The sequence below is a fragment of the Protopterus annectens genome, chromosome 2.part0, assembly GCF_019279795.1.
Source record: "Protopterus annectens isolate FY-2018-M chromosome 2.part0, PAN1.0, whole genome shotgun sequence".
NCBI classification, from domain to species: Eukaryota; Metazoa; Chordata; order Ceratodontiformes; family Protopteridae; genus Protopterus; species Protopterus annectens.
The window spans coordinates 238,797,357-238,814,539 of record NC_056728.1 but is presented as its reverse complement, the minus strand read 5'-3'; the positions used below and the strand labels follow the sequence as shown (position 1 = coordinate 238,814,539).

General features: G+C 40.3%; 1 protein-coding gene across 3 annotated transcripts in view; it reads right to left on the bottom strand.

The window, feature by feature from the left end:
• LOC122793043 (sentrin-specific protease 2-like) overlaps nucleotides 1-17,183 on the bottom strand; it is a 1,342,091-nt gene that overhangs the window by 1,144,565 nt on the left and 180,343 nt on the right. For 2 of the 3 annotated variants that reach the window (XM_044060712.1, XM_044060713.1), the window contains exon 5: nucleotides 3,787-3,880. In XM_044060712.1, coding sequence (XP_043916647.1) covers nucleotides 3,787-3,880 — 94 coding nt within the window. Of the gene's footprint in view, nucleotides 1-3,786; nucleotides 3,881-14,287; nucleotides 14,415-17,183 lie in introns of all 3 variants that reach the window. The other variant, XM_044060715.1, reaches the window with a different exon arrangement.

The window sequence follows — 17,183 nt, the reverse complement described above, 5'->3', positions numbered from 1 at the left end:
CTTGTAAGTGTTTAGAATTGAAAGGTCCAGAATTGGTCTCCAAGCATAGTCCTTTCTGGGTACTAGAAAGAGCCTTGAGTAAAATCCTTGGCCTTGCTCTTGAGTCGGTATCCGTTGAATGGCTCTCATAGCCATGAGAGCTGTAATTTGTTTTTGAGCCTCTGTCCTTTGATTTTGTGGCAGGTTTGGCATTCCATTTTTCATTGGCAAGGTATGAAAGTGGAATCTGTATCCTCGTAAAATTATGTCTAGGACCCATTTGTCCTTTGTGACCATGTGCCAGTTGTCTGCAAAAAGTGCTAGTTTTCCACCCAAGGGGGCTGACAAAAGAGTTTTGTTTGGCAAGCTGAGGTGCAAGTCATTGAGTTTGCCTTCTAGTGGGTTGAGACCTGTCTTCTCCTCCCTTCTGGGTTGGAGTGCCCCATTGGCGAGGTTTATACTGGGCTTGTGGTTGTCCTCTGCCCCTTGGGCGCCTGTATTTACCCCTCTGAGGTCTGTCAGTGGCTGGAAAGGACCAATTTTTTGTTGGCCAGTTTCTGCTGAAGTGAGGGGGTTGTACCTGTAGGAAATCTTTGACTGTCTGCATTGATTTCTCCTTATCTTCCATTTTCTTTAAAACTTCTTCTGCTTTAACTCCAAAAAGAACATCCTGCTGCAAGGGTGCATCTAGTAGTTTTGCTTTAACATGATCAGGGAGACTTTGTTCCTTTAACCAGGCATGCCTACGTATAACTGATCCAGTGACAGCTGCTCTGCAGGAGGCCTCCAAAGAATCAAACCCACATTGTAAGGTATGTTTGCCCACCTGCTCGGTGGCGTGCAACAAATCCTGTACTTCTTTCAATTCAGACTGTTGAGGGAGGGAGGTTATCTTTTGTTTTAACTGAGAGATTAGAAATTGCTGATACTTAAGCATATGAAATTGACAATTAAGTGCTCTCATAGCTAATGTGGCTGAGGTGTAAACCTTTTTCCCCCACCTGTCTAGTGCTCTTGAGTCCCTCTCAGAAGGTACTGGGTTTTTAGCCATGGAAGCCTTAGCCCCCTTGGGACCCAAATTCTTATTTTTTGACTCTCACCTTAATTAGGTATTTTGTACTTAGGGAAATGTATCCCCTGACACTGTATGCCTAGATCCTGATGTTAAACATTTTTTTTCATTTTTGGCACTCAGTTTCTCTTTCAAAACTTTCCACATTCCATATGCATTTTTCCACTGAAAACATCACCCCAGTTAGTTTTACATATTTAACAGTTTTACCTCCATATAATCTGTAATTAATCTTCTGTGCATTGGCTTGGATTACAGTTTGCCAGAATTATCTAGCAACAAATTAACTTTTACACCCCATATGGTGGCGAAACATGACTTGAAGCAAAAGTAATTTCTTCAAGAACACAAACGATGTCTAGTATATTCCATTCACTGGTAGTTTTTTTTTTTTTTTAAATGTAGGCAGTGACAGATGCCCAAGTCATTGAATTTCATCAGAATTTTCTCTACAGTCATCATAACAGGCTACTTTGATCTGGTGGTTGTGGCTCTGATGCCCACTGTGTGTGTCCATGTAACCATGTTTAATAATGTGTACTACCTACGAAGTGAACTGCCAAAAACAAAATGGTCTAGCAAAAAAGGAGAAGTTTGGAAGAGCAATATGTTAGACAGAAGGTCCCTTACATAATGCCAGACATAAGGATGATCTAATAAGAATACACCTTTCATTTACATAAAATTCCTCTAAAGTACATGTGATCAATCAGGTACCTAGAAGGAAAATTCACTCCTAGCTAGATAGAGGGGAGGCAAAAACAACTACAGAAACTGAAAGGGTAACGGGTACTGTTTGTATACACAAATCACTGAATAACATGCTGGAAAATTATCTTTTAGTATTACTACCAACATTACAGAGTAAAGAAATTTAGTCTATGTAAAAAGCCAGAAGATGGCAAACACACAGACAGACAGCTCTCTCTATGGAAAAGTAGCCACCTTCCTTAACGAAGACGCAGGTTAATTTTAATAAAAGCTCTGTACAGGTTTTTTTGGGGTGAAACAGGTAAAAATTCAGAATGTCTCAACTACTAAATTAGTGCTTGCAGAGATGCCATCCACCAGCAGTGCATAACAATGGTGAAGATAGTCTAGCAAAGAGTTAGCTAACCATCTCAGGTAAAAGCCCACAGGTCCCAGTCCTGGCTCTAGGGAGCATGTAAACATTTATATGTATTATGTATACACACAGACACATGGTTAAAAAACGGGAGAGGAGGTGGAAAGTTGAATAAGAAATTCAAACAAATCCACGAATAAGTTCTTTCTACATTCTGAAGGAGAAGGATGGAAGCTCTTAAATAAAATGAAAACAAGGCAAGTCCTTGCATAGCCAGGAAAGAAAACTATAGTGAAATGTTCTACACAAGCTGACCTGCATTAGTAAATTCCACTTCCAGATAGAACACGAGAGGGGAAAGAAGTTTTGCAAGAAAAGATGAGGTGTGGGTAGATACAAACCCTTGAGTTTCCACAAAGGATGCCAGAAGACTCAAACCTTGCAGCAAGGTTAAAATTTCCAACCCCAAACAGAGAACTCCAATCAGTTAAGATCAGAAGCTTGAAGACATTACAAACATCAAGTCTGACCTCAATCGATCAATATTGAATCAAGCACATCACCTGGTCTTGGCTAAGACACCAGTGTTAACATGATTAACCCTCAACACTGATACAGGTCAGATGCAAGAAGGGCCTTAAAAACCTTACTGGGGTAGTAAGTCTTAAGGTCATAAGCATGGGCAAGACGGGAGACTGATCGATCAAGATAAACCTTGGGTCGAAAAGGGTCAACTGACACTATCCTGAAACTCAACATTCAACCTGAGGTCAAAGTCTATGGCCTTTACAACCTACTATGTTAACTGAAACAGTCATAGGCCCTACTCAAATCAGCAGGCTAAATTTATAAAACATTGTGCCGTTTCTGTTCAACAAAAAAAGTACCACAAAGGAAAAAGAAAAAGCACAGTCTGAAATCACTTTGGAAAAAGCCACCAAAAAGAAACATTCCAGGTCTCAAGAATTACAAGTACAAGAAAGATTACTTTATGTCCAACAGGCCCAATTTTTAATGACCCTCACTAAACAGTGCATCAAGGAAACTACTAGCATTTGCACAGAAATGATCCAAAAAGTAAATGGAAAATGTAACGAAACGCACACACACACACACACACACACACACACACACATAGACAGACACAGACACACACAAATATATACTGACCCTAAAGTAAAAGCCTAAGTGATCAGGGGACTAAATTATATAAATCCATTGAACATTTTAAGAAACACCCCCCCTAAAAATATTTCTAAAAATATGAAAATAAAAATGGTACCCGAGAACCATTTGAAAATCTCAAGAAACAGCCCCTAAAAATATCTGTAAAACTATGAAAATAAAAATGGTACGTGTATGTGTGTGTGTGTGTGTGTTTCAGACACAGCTGTAACTTATGCACAGCAAAAGATATTCAGAGAAGGGTCCTTTAGTCGTACAGCAAAATGGTAAAAGGGGAGGGGTCAGGTTGCCACAGAAATCTTTAGATGCTGGACTAAGTTCTATCTGCCTTAGTCCTAAAGGAGATGAATATGAAACTCACAATCCCAGGTCTAAAAAACTGCACTTCTAATTTACAAACTAAAAACAGCAGTTTGCATACTGGCTGCTTTCCTTTAACAGTTAAAAATTCTTGGTATCTTACTGAATAAAGTAAATGCCTCACCTCTGTTTTACAAATGGAGGTACGGTTTTGGAATGACAGTCAGTAATGTTCTGCTTCAGGCAATTCACTGTCCTGGACAATGTTTTCTGTTTATCTGCAAGTTCATGCAAAGAAGAGAAAAATAAAAAGATGTTAGGAAATGTTCAGTTCCATTTTCGGTCATGTTCATCACCAGATCTGTTTTGAGTCACAGCAAACTGCAAACACAGCAGGCGTAAAACAAACTTAAAACTCTAAGGTGCTAAGGCCTGGAACTCCTTACCTGTATCCATCAGGTCTACAGCCTTGCTCCTATTTTTCAAAACAATGACTTCTAGGTAAAACTGGCTTTGTTCTTGTTCAAAAGCAGGATAAAACTATATCCTTAAATCCAAACAAGTACCTTTTCATTCCTTATACTTCCTTACTCTCCCTTCTTCACTTACTTACTGCTATCCAGTTCTCTTACCTGACTCTCTAATATACCATAAGCCTGTTTTTCCCTCACTTTACATTGCAATTTTTCTTTGTATTAGACTAACTTACCTTTAATTTCTCTACAAACTGTCTAAACATTCTCTCTAAATATTAAATGATTGCCACATATTTTGTAAAGACTCTTACTGATTTTATGATGTCTAATTTGGTTTAAACTGCAGTTGTTTCCGTTTCATTTTTCTAAGATTGTAAAATTATTGCTCTTAAACTGTTTTGTAATAATTTGGAGCTTTTCTCCCTGGGCATCTGCTGAAAATTGGCTTCTACACAGTCAGACTTTCCAAGTAATCAAATGTCAAACTCAACAATAAAGGTTGTGATAAAAATGTCTCAAAGCAGAAGAGGGAAAGGAAACAAGTGAGGGATGGAAGAATGAGACAGCATACAAAGGATGTGAAACAGGTGGACAAAAAGGTAGAAAAGACATGAGTGATTTTTGGCGTAAAGGACTTTTGGGATAGCAGAAAAGGGTCTGGAGGAGAATCTGGGAACTCTGGAGAAAAATACAGGAGGGCTATGAAAGAAGAGTTACTGAAATGAATATTTCTGTCAGAAAGCTCACAGTAGCACTGGAATGCAGGCAACAGGAAGACAAAAGAAAGGATAGTGTGAGAAAAGGTGTATGGGGGTGGGGAACAAAAGAATGTAGGCAGAGGTCATAAGGACTACATGCAAGTGGTGTTGCACACAAAGTAAAAATGGAGAAAGTGGGAGATGCAGTCATGACAGGGAGAGAAAAGAAGGAAGCCAAGCTAGAAGGACAAGTACAAAGAGCAATAACAAATGATGAAGGGGAGGCACAGCAAGTGGTAGCCATGCAGGACCAATCACCACAACAGCAGAAGGCAAATGGACAAGAAAGAGAACTCAAGACACAAGTCAGATAGATAAGAAAGGGACAAAAGACTGGAGGGGCTTTGTGAGACGAGTGCAAGGTCTTACAGAGAGTTAACCAACCAGCACAGATGTTGGGGAGGGACTGGGATTATTGACCTGACAGGGAACGGTTGCAGATAACAACACAGGGACAATGGGCAGAAAGTAAAGGGAGAGGAAAAAAAGGATTTTGATAACTTAAGATACAGTCACCAAGGGTATCTTGAAAAGTGAGACCACACTACAGTGAAACTGATCTTGGGACCATGTAAAGACATGAGAGGTGAGGACAAACATGGTCACCAGCAGAAAGGGGTAAATGCATGTTTCTGCATAAGAAGGTACCACTGACCTGACGGGGGATAAAGCTGAGGTGGCAGTATGTACAGCTATGGAGATGGCTGAATTAGACTCCAGGATGAGAGGAGGAAGTTGCTGAAAGCATCATCAGAACAGTTACCTCTGCCAGCAGTCAGCAAACTGATTAACAGAACCACCATGACTGGCTGCAGCAGTGAAAAAGGACAGAAGGACTTTGGACTGCTAGAAGGATGGCAATTCAGATCCTGTGTCCTACCTCAGAACAATCATTTGCTGCTCCAACATTTATGACAAAGTACTCTGTAGAGAGTTTTTAAAATCTCCCAACTAGTTGTACTACAAAAATGTTGCTAACTACCTTTCTCTCTTTCCCATCACACCTCCAGCATTTGCTGTCTACATGAGCAAAAATGATCTGAAGTTTGTTTGGGGTATACAAATTCCCATGCAAATACTTCCTAGCAAAAATAACATTCTGAACCTTGTTGCATGCTTGAAGCCATACAGATGTCCTTGCATTGCTCCTTAATGCATTGTTTTCCAGTTTCTGTTCCCAGCCTTTCCTAACCACCTCGGATTGATTCTTACACTTAAGATGCAGTATTCTGTATGCCATATTATTTAGTTTCTACACATAGCTCCTGTTCTAGATAACTACAACCTCTACCATCTTACATTTAACACTCCCCTAATACCTTTCTTTTTACCTACACTCACATAATTAATCCGAGAGAGAGACAGAGACAAGGCAGTCTCTAGCCTGCAGCCCAAACTTTTTTTTGGCCACATACCACATTATCACCTTTTCCTCTTTAGTTAATTTGCTCCCAATACCTTGGTCCATTTGCTAATTTTCTGCAGCAAATTCCAAATCATTAATGGCAATGTTCAATATCCCTGCTTGCAGTTATCCCGAATGGAAAAGCTTCCTTTCTCCATTCCCATGTTGGCTTAGTTCTTAATGCTTTCTGCTGCTTTATGAATATAATAGTCTGTATAGCTGGTGTTATTTTATTTAAGGACCTACATCCAAAACCATACTCTCTTATTTATCAAACTCCTGCATGCTTCATCATCATCATCATTTTTTCCACCTTCTGCTTGTATCATACAACAGCCTTAACTGCACAACTCTTGCCCTCTTCCCCTCCCAAATAAATTCCTTCAACTCTATCAATGTCCTCAACTTCTCTGGTTGGAAAAATATGCCTAAGTTGTCTACAAAATTAAAGGGACTAAACATTTTCACTGCGTGTATCTTGCTAGCCACAATCAGGAGTTTCCAGTTTCTCAGACTTTGTATTACCATTTGTTTAGTCTCTTTCAGAATATCTTAATAGACCATAACGTAAACATGTTCAAGTCATAAACCTAAATATTTAAACTTGTATCCCTATAAATATGGGTATTGCTGAACCAATTCATGTGTGGTTACACAACATATTGCTGTAACCTGTTTTATCTTCATGAATTTTATATTCCAAAATGACTTGAAATGATCTCAAAATCTTCCACAACACTTTTGGTTATAGACTGGCCTTACCCTTCCCATGGCTGATAATTGTATATTAGCCTTAATGAGAATAACCAGGATCATACCACAGACAATTTGAGGGGACCCATGCATGGGATAAAGCATTTAGGAACCACCTCTGTCCATAAGTAGTTCAGGGGACAGTCCTGGGGAAAAGTTTGTTTCACATCTACAGATCTAAGCTGCACTTGAAAATGAACAGGGATGAACTTTGGTTTATGGTGATGTGGAGTCCATTCCATAGCAGCGGTGTCCTCTGCTAAATATACCTGTCCCTCCAAACTATTCTGTTAATGTTGCAGAAGAGGTTTAGATCCCAAGACCAAATATTTCTGATGCCATTTGACTTGTTGATGTGCAGTAAAACCATCAGTAATGGGTCACAGAATGCCTTGTAGACACACACGTCACCTATTTGCAGTCTGTAGGATACAGAGTATAGTGACAGGGTTTTGAGTTGCTCCATGTAGGGCATGTTGTTTAGGCCTTGTATCCTTTTAGTAAGGTATCTCGTTGGGCGGTCAAGTTGTTGCATATGTCTGGACAGATACATGCCAAAGGGGTCATTATATTCAATGACTGGTTTAATAAGGACGGAGTAAAAGGGAACAATGATAATGATAGATCCAGACAATCCCTTTTTTATAAACTGTGCAATATAGGACTTTTTTGCAGCAATAGACTTGGGTCACTGCCCACACAAGTTCCCAAAATCTTGAGCAACTCTTAGGGCGCGTACTGCCAACATGGTAATTCCCTGTGAACAAACTATAAACTGCATTTTCTGACACAGTGGCTCTAAATATAAAGCATAGGATCCCCTGCCTTGCTCATCTCTTCAAAACAAATTGAACAGGAACCCTCCCACTTTAATTCTTGCCTCCAGTCCTTCATACATCCTCTTAATTAACCTTATTACTCAATTAGAGAATGCAACTGCTTCAACTGCCCTACTCACAATCTCAACTTACTCTGTTCAATGCTTTCTCTGCATCAAGACTCACCACCATCATCTGTACTTTCTTACATTCTGCTTCCCTCTGGATCATCATTCTTCTATTAACGTTATCAAACATTTGCCTCCCTTCCACATAAACACACTGAATATATCCATCAATTTTCCAAACAGCTCTGACATTCTCTTATCTAGTACAGACAATCTCTTTAGATCACAGTTTAAAACTGAAATGAGTCTTCACCCTCATACCCTAGAAAGCAAAAGTTCTCTCTAGAATGGTCCATAAAAGTGAAACCTGTAAAGCTGCAATATAGATTAAATACCTTGTGCACCGAAAAGCTTAGAGCAGATACAGATTCAGTAGAATTTAGTACTGTGTAAACTTTTAAGTTTAGTAAAATTTAGTACTGTTCAGCATAACATGGCATAGCATGACAGTGTTGATGGAGAAGTACGAAGAAGGTCAGAAGGAGTTGCATTGTGTCTTTGTGGACTTAGAGAAAGCATATGACAGGGTGACCAGAGAGGAGTTGTGGTATTGTAAGAGGACGTCGGGAGTGGCAGAGAAGTATGTAAGAGTGGTACAGGATATGTACGAGGGTAGTGTGACAGCGTTGAGGTCTGAGGTGGGAGTGACAGATGCATTTAAGGTGGAGGTGGAATTACATCAAGGATCAGCTTGCAGCCCTTTTTTATTTGCAATGGTGATGGACACTGACAGACGAGATCAGACAGGAGTTCCCATGGACTATGATGTTTGCAGATGTCATTGTGATCTGTAGTGAGAGTAGGGAGCAGGTTGAGGAGACCCTGGACAGGTGGAGATATGCTCTAAAGAGGAGAGAAATGAAGGTTAGCAGGACTAAGACAGAATATATGTGTGTGAATTAGAGGGGAGGATAGAGGAATGGTGAGGATGCAGGGAGTAGAGTTGGCGAAGGTGGATAAGTTTAAATACTTGGGATCAACAGTTCAGAGCACTGGCAAGTGTGGAAGAGAGGTGAAGAAGAGACAACAGGCAGGATGCAGTGGGTGAAGAAGAGTATCAGGAGTGATTTGTGAGGAGTACCAGTAAGAGTGAAATGGAAGGTCTACAAGAGGTAGTGAGACCAGCTATGTTATATGGGCTGGAGACAGTGGCATTGACAAAAAGGCAGGAGTCAGAGCTGGACGTGTCAGAGTTAAAGATGTTAAGATATGTGCTGGGTGCGACGAGGATGGACATGATTATGAATAAGTATATTAGAGGGTCAGCCCAGGTTGGACGATTTGGAGACGAAGCCGGAAGAGATTACGTTGGTTTGGACATGTGCTGAGGAGGGATGCTTGGTAGACTGGGAAAAAGATGTTAAGGATGAAGCTGCCAGGTAAGAGGAAAAGAGGAAGGCCTAAGTTAAGGTTTATGGACGTGGTGAGAGGACATGCAGGTGGTTGGTGTGACAGAGAAAGATGCAGAGGACAGGAAGAAATGAAAACAAATGATCTGCTCTGATGACCCCTAATGGGAACAGCCAAAAGAAAAAGACGAAGAAAGAAGAGAGTACTGCTCAGCATAACCTTCCCCAATAAAGCACCCTTGATAGCCTCCTAACCCAAATACCTCAACCACTTGCAGCTCACTAATCAAAGGACTGGAAAGTATGGATATGCAATTTCGTAACTTCTCTGTAGCCAGCTTGGTGGTTATGGGCATCTTGAGACAATATAGCAATTGTCCCATGTTTACTGACAACCACTTAGTCCTTAAAGTATCAGACACAGTATGCCTGAGTTGTACTCTCACAATGACACTTGAGGCTAAACTCTAGTATACAGGTGCACAACAGGTTGTCAGAAACCATGCATAAAACACCCACCACACATAGAACACAACACACACAAACCAACCTATGCTGAGGCACTTAAAAAATCTTCTTGAACAAAGAACCTAGACCACCAGCTGTCAAAGCCATGCCTTAGCAAGCTCAAAGGCACTCGGAAAAAACACCACCTAACACCGCACACAGTGTCACTCTCAGTGGAGCCCCAAACACCAAGCCCCTAAAGCAAACAAACACACTTCCCAGGATTCTCATAGTAAGCGACTGCACTGTAAGATATACTGATGCCCCTCTAAAAGGGCTGATCAAGGAGAAGAGAACTATCAATTGCTCATCTGAAGCCAGCAGCCAATGAATCACACAAGCACGCTCTCAAGTCATTACAGCACAGGTACCAATATGATTCCATCATAGTCCATGTAGGTGTAAATGACCTGAAATGTACCTCTATGGACTATATGAAGGGGCACATTATGGAGCTTTTATACTGCACATCTCAGGATGGTATGAACGTAGCATTGAGCAGCATATTACCATCACAGAGGATGATGCTACAATATGAGCAAAAAATGATCGATTTCAACAGCTAGATGGTATCATTCTAAGGGGATCCAATATTTGCCAGCTTGGGAGGACAAGGACAGCAGACTATGTTGCTTTGCCGAGGGTGAACTGCACCTTTCCCCCGCTACACTTTCCAATACTGGCTAAAACTTTATCCACCCCCCGCCATACTACCAACAAACTAAATCAACTCAACAAAAACTCAGGATGTTATTACTCAATGCCAGGATCATAAGTAAAAAAAAAAACACTTCCCTCTGAGCCCTCCTCATGCTTGAGAATATAGGATATTTGTGCAGTTGCAGATATAAGGTTTGAAATGGCAGAGATTAACCCGGCAGTGCAAGGTTTCAGTGCCTTCCACCTTTTAAACCAGTAGCTGCACAGACAAGGGCTAAAGGTGGAGGGGTCTCAAAATACATCAATAAGCATACCTTTAGGGTGGTCAAACAGGATGACGTGCTGGAGTTCCTCCACGTGCAGATAACCATAGACAAAATCCCATAACATATCCTGTCCAGCTGTATGTCACCTTCCATGTCCCAAGAAGCTCACAATGCATACTTGGACCTACTGGAGACACTTCCTATATAACCTAAAATCCTAATCATGGTAGACTTTAACAATCTCTCTATAGACTAGGAATCCTACATGGTCTCAAATCTACAAGCACAGAGATTCCTGAATTTCATAAATACAAACACCCATGACCAAACAGTGAATACACCCACTAGAGGCTCCAACATAATACACCTCACACTCACAAATATGGGAGAATGCTGCACCCCCTCCCCCCATGTCTTCTCCTAGCCGATAAGGTCTGACCATAAAGGGTCTCCTTTGAAATTAAAATAAACTCCATAATCCCATTAAAACCAGTACCAGTTAGGAACTATTCCAAGGCAAATTACATGTTATTAGTGACGATTTGTCAAAATGTAATGCCCTTCCAAATCCCAAGAACACAACAGCCTATGCTGAATTGCTCTCAAACTCTCTGCAACCAGAAGCAAGCCCAGGACTAACCTCAGAAACAAACTGCCTTGATGGCATCCAAAATTAAGCAGGATATACCAAAAAATGAAAAAGAAAAATTATGGCAAAAATCAGGAACGGTAATTCTCAAAGAAAAACATTCTCTCATTAAACTAAACAAGCAACTAAGAAGGCTAACTAGGTCACGTAAAGCCAACTTTGAGGTTAAGATAGCCTCCCATGTGAAAGTTGACCATACGCCTTTCTACAGCTACATCAGTAACCACAAGGGCAGCACACAGCAGTGTGGTAAACTGGTGGTTAATGGTGTCACTTTCTGGCAATATAACAAACCTATAACCCCTCTCATCCCCAATCAACTCCCAAAAATATGCTCAAACAGAACCCCTCCAACTATAACTTGGGAGCATGTATTGGCTGCACTCACTAAAGCCAAGAACATGGTCTCAATGGACAGCAAGAATATCCCAGGATGCCTCCTAAATGGTCTACAATAAGATTTAAACACCCCTGGATTCATTATTTAACTTGTCTTATACAAGCTTTGTGCTACATTAATGGAGGACTATGATGATCATTCCCCTTCCTAAGGAAGGACCTTCAACGGATCCTGGAAACTAAAGACCCATTACTCTGGCTAGTTTTATTGGCAAAGCCATGTGAAGTATCATTATGGAAATTATAAACAAGGATATAGGAGACCACCAGAGACTGGATCCATCCCAGTCGGGCTTTGTCAAAGGAAGGTCATTGCTTACACATGCTGGTGGATTCTTTGAAAAGGTAACTAAGGCAATGGATGAGGGGAAAACTGTGCATACTGTCTACTTAGATCTGGCTACAACATCTGATACAATACCCCATTCGGGCATAGTTAAACTTACGGAACTAGGTATAAATCCCTTTTTATAACATTCTGGATAGCTAGCTGGCTCACTGAGAAGATCCAGGAGGTTAGAACCGGCAAGGACACCTCCAGAAGCAGTTCGGTGGAGTCCCTCAGAGCCCTGTGTTAGGCCCACCCCTCTTTGGTATCTACTACTCGGATGTCAAGACCAATGTCAAAAGCCATGGGCTAACCAAGGTCACTGCTGATTGCAAACTGGGAGCAGTCATTGACCCCCCCCCCCCCCAAGATGAGAACACCCCTCAGGAAGGTCCAATATAGACAAATGCTTGGTGCTAAAGCTATGGGCTTAAAACTCAATATCAAGAAATGTATTATAGTACCTTTTAGGAAATCTGTCACCCCACGTAACTAGGTCATCAATAAAATACTCTTAAATGTTGATTCACTAGTCAGGAATCTGGGAACTCATGTAGATAGTAACCCAGCCTTCGAACAGCATGTGTCTAAGGTAGTAAGAAAATCCTTCTATGTTGCTCAACTTACAAGCAAGGGCATGGCATCTATGTCCAGAGAGGTCATCATACTACAGTACTCAGCCCTCAACAGACCCATCATCCCCTTCGGTATGTAACTGACCAGACTTTTACAGTCACTGGAGCATCCACAAAGGTTCATTACCAAAAGAATACAAGGAGTAAACAATATCCTATGCTGATTGTCTAAAAGCCCTGTCTCTTTACTTGCCATCACACAGACGTCTGAGAGGTGTTCTCTGCCTGACATATAATGCATGCCTGGGCCCAGTTTTGGTGAACCTTTTGAACATCCAGAAAACAAACAGCATCAGAACTACTACACTAACAGACCTAAATTTTGTTTGCAACATAAATATGGCACTTTGGAGAGACAGTTCTGCTTCTCAGAATTCCCATTCTCTAGAACAGGCTCTCCATCCACATGAAGCAGAGTTCCTCCCTTTCCCCTATTTAAGTGCAAACTGTAACACTAGATGGGTAATCCGAAATTCACTCCTGATCTGGCTCCTACATCTCTGATGGACAGAGGCAGTCAGCAAATTAGCCCCCATAAATCAATCAAATTTGTGGGTCACATTTGGGGTGAAAGGCTAGGCTTATAAGGGCTCTAGTTGTCATTAGCCCAATATACACCTATGAATCAAGTATAGCCAACACAGCTTTTTAACAAAATGCTTGCACCCCCCCCCCCCTTAAGATACCAATAAACAAAGCCTTCCAAGATCTTTATCCCTTTCTTCCCTCACATCTTTTAAAATTTCACAGGAATATTATTTGCTCATGGAGATTTCTATTGATTAATTAGATATCACCAGTGTAATCTCATCTCTGATTATCTTACTATTAATTGTTGACCATGTTCTTTCTCTAACTTCAGCATAATTAAGTCTTCCATAAATACTTCATGTGTGTCTTTTCTTGGTTTCTATATTCCTTGGCTTTACACTAATTTTCATAAAATGTCTAAAATATTTCTAATACCTATATAGGACCTGTGGTTATTTTCTTGTCAAAGGCTCCCCAAATTTGGTGACAACCTCTTCTACTTTGTTGCCTAAGCTGTTATGCCAAGTATTTGCCTTCTGGAATTATCAAAATAGTTTAATAGCAATATTTCTAAACCCATGCATATTATCCAGAGACTCCTTAACTTTCCCTTTAGCACTCTGCAGTTGCTCCTCCTCTTCTTCTGAGATATTTCCCTTATTCTGAAAGGCTTTAACCTTTTGTCAGACCATCTAAACAATTCTTACTACTTAGTTATTTCATTACTACCTTAAACACCTTTTAATTTTAGCCCACTCACTAGCTACCCCTTCCGATAAAACTTTTACCTTCCCTAATAACTCAGTTTCCACTATCCATTCCTTAAATCCCTCTACTTTGAGCAGGTAAAGGATAAGGCACATCTCTTCATTTTTACTTCATTACCCTGAGGTACATAAACTTTAATTATTGGATGTGTGTTGAAACTTTCAGTCAAATGGACATTCTCCAGTGAAATATAATTTCTATACAATCTAGCCCATCTGTTCCACTTTACAGAATATGCAAATTCTGAATTCTTACCACCAAATTCATCTTCCATACCAAATATTTTCATGAGTAACTTCAGAAATATATCCTCATTGTTAAATTTTCTTTCTAGTTCCTCCTTATACATCCTTTCCACTGCAAATCAAGGTCCAGTCCCAACCTATAAATAATACAAAAAAGAAGGATGATTGTTCTCCAAAAATGTTGTTAAGCTCCTTAACAGCCTTTTGAGTTGGAATATAAATATATACCAGTATAATTCTTCTCCCTGACAATAACCCTTTACTACCACAAATTTTATTTTATCTTTTGTTGACTGAATTAGTCCCATTAGGCAAGTGGCCTCTTTCAGGGGAGACCCCAGGTGGTACTTGTACTACAAGGGGAAATCTGCCCAGGGCATTAGGGAACTTCCTCTACTCTTTTTAATAGGTGCTGCGGGGTCTTTTTCATCACCAGAGACACCACCAACTCAAGCTGATGTGATCTTGGTTTAATGTGTTATACAAACGATGACATACTCAGGAATGAAGCATCCACTTATGTTGCGCTGTAACGTCAGCAATCTACCTGGTGTATGAACAGAGCCTATGTCTTTTAGTACCAAAAGGTAAATGTGCTACCTGTCGGGACTGACACTGTGTACCATTTACCATGGTCTTTTTACCTCTTCCATTGCTACTGCAACTCCTCTTATCAGTATTATCATCTCCCCTTTCCTTTGTCCCTTATATTCTGCTTAATCTCCACAATTAATTTTTTTCTTTGTCAAATTCACATGCTCATTTCTTTCCAAATATGCCTCCTGCAACACTGCTGTTTGCAGCCTACATTTAATGTAATTCAATACTCTTTCCTCTATACTAGTAAAGCCATTTTCATTGCTTGAAAGTGCAGGCAGCTTTCTATTGTAATGACCACTCTATTACTCCTACCCAATACACAAGACAGTTCTTCTGAATGTTTATTTCCAACTTTTAGCTTATATGCATGCACTAATGTTTGGCAGGCTTATCTGTTATGCAACTGTTTCTTCATTTCAATTTGATTTGGGCCCATATCCCATTTTCAAGACTTTTTACTTCAATAAAAACAAAAAAACTAAATACATTTTCAGAACTCCCCATCCTCTTATCTTACAAACACAAAAAACTGTGTACATTGTCAAAAAAATGGAGTTTATCCCCTCCAGCTAGGGCCCACACAAATGACCTATTCTAAAATTAAGGTTACCCATGGGTAAGGTGCTTGTTGCAGCGCCTGTTCCCCCATTTACAAAGATAGTCAGTTTTGTTATCTTTATCCCTCCCAGATATGAGGGACATCTTGGATGCTTTCAGTAAAGATTTACCTTCAGCCCTAAGATAGTGCACTGGCTACCTTTAAATAAAACAAAATTGTGTATCAGTACATTAAATGTGTTAAAGTATTAAGGCTGCTGGAGAGGCAACTACTTGTGTATTTTAGTGACTACCTACAGTTTCAAACATTTATTTTTCACTAAATTGTTTGCTAATGTGCCTTTAAAAGCTAACTGCATTGTAACTCATACATTTCTCCAAGTACATAGTGTTAAGAAGTCTCACAATTAACTGTACGCACCTACAAACAGCTTATCTCGATGTAAAACCAGTTGGTATAGAGAAAAACAGAAGCATCCATTAACTTACATACATGAAAGAATCTTTATAAATTTCACTTGAAACACACTGCTCAGACTTCATGATAAACTGTTTGCACCTATGGTCTTCTAGTCTCCCACGGAGAGCATTTGCTAATGCAAAAATAGCTAAAGACTTTTTAAACACAAGAAAAAGAATAGGTGTGTAAAATCTTACCATAATCAGAGATGTCCTTCTCTTCTATATCTCGCTATTCATAACATGAGCGAGTCTGCCGCCGGCTGACTCATATGTCCAACCAGTATACAAACGTCTAACACTACTCTAGGGTATATGCAATGTCACACACAGTGCAAGTCCTATGTCGGTCATAAAATGACGGGTATAAAGTGGACATCAGCATGTACCAATCCTCAGAACTGAATGCCACAGGAAGAGCATCAGCCTGAAAAAAAAGGTGAGGAACAACACAACCAGCATACAGGCAAGCATCAGGGAAGGTGGTGGGGGGGTGGGAGATACTGCAACATATAGAAAAGAGACATCTATGGTTATTGTAAGATTTTACGCAGCTATTCTATGTCATATTCATATGCAGCAGTATTCATAACATGAGGGAGAATATCAAAGCTCATACAGGAGAAAAGTTGGGCAGAGGGGCTGTAGCACTCACTACAAACCCTGCAGAATAGCCCCTGCAAAACTAGTTCTAGACCTGGAAATTCCATCCAACTTACAGTGTTTTGTGAAAGTGTGTACAGAGGACCAGGTAGGTGCTTCTAACATAGAGCAAGTGTCTAGACCTTTGAAAAAAGCAGCAGAAGAGGACACAGTTCTGGTGGAATGTGCTCTAACTGGAGAAACAAAGTTTTTCCATGGGACACAGAGCAAAAGGAAATAGTTTTGGAAATCCAAGTGGAAATAGTCTGCTTGGAATCAGGCCTGCCCGGGGTCTTAGGGTGATGGGCTTGGTTTTCATTTTGTCCAAATAAAATCAAAGTTTTTTATGCACGTCCAAGGTGTGTAAAATCCTCTCACTAGAGGACCGAGGAGATGGGAAAAAGGTGGGAAGATGAATGGACTAATTGAATGACAACTCATTCACCACCCTGAGCATAAAAGAGGGATTAGTGCAAAAGGGAAACCTGTCTTTGTGGAAAACAGTAAAGGGGGGAATTATGCCATCAGTGCCTGAAGTTCCGATACCCTTCTAGCCAAGGTGATGGTCACAAAAACAACCATTTTCCAGGTGCAGTGCTGAAGAGAAGAACTTGCTGGTTCAAAAGGAGCCATGGATTTTTTTTCTG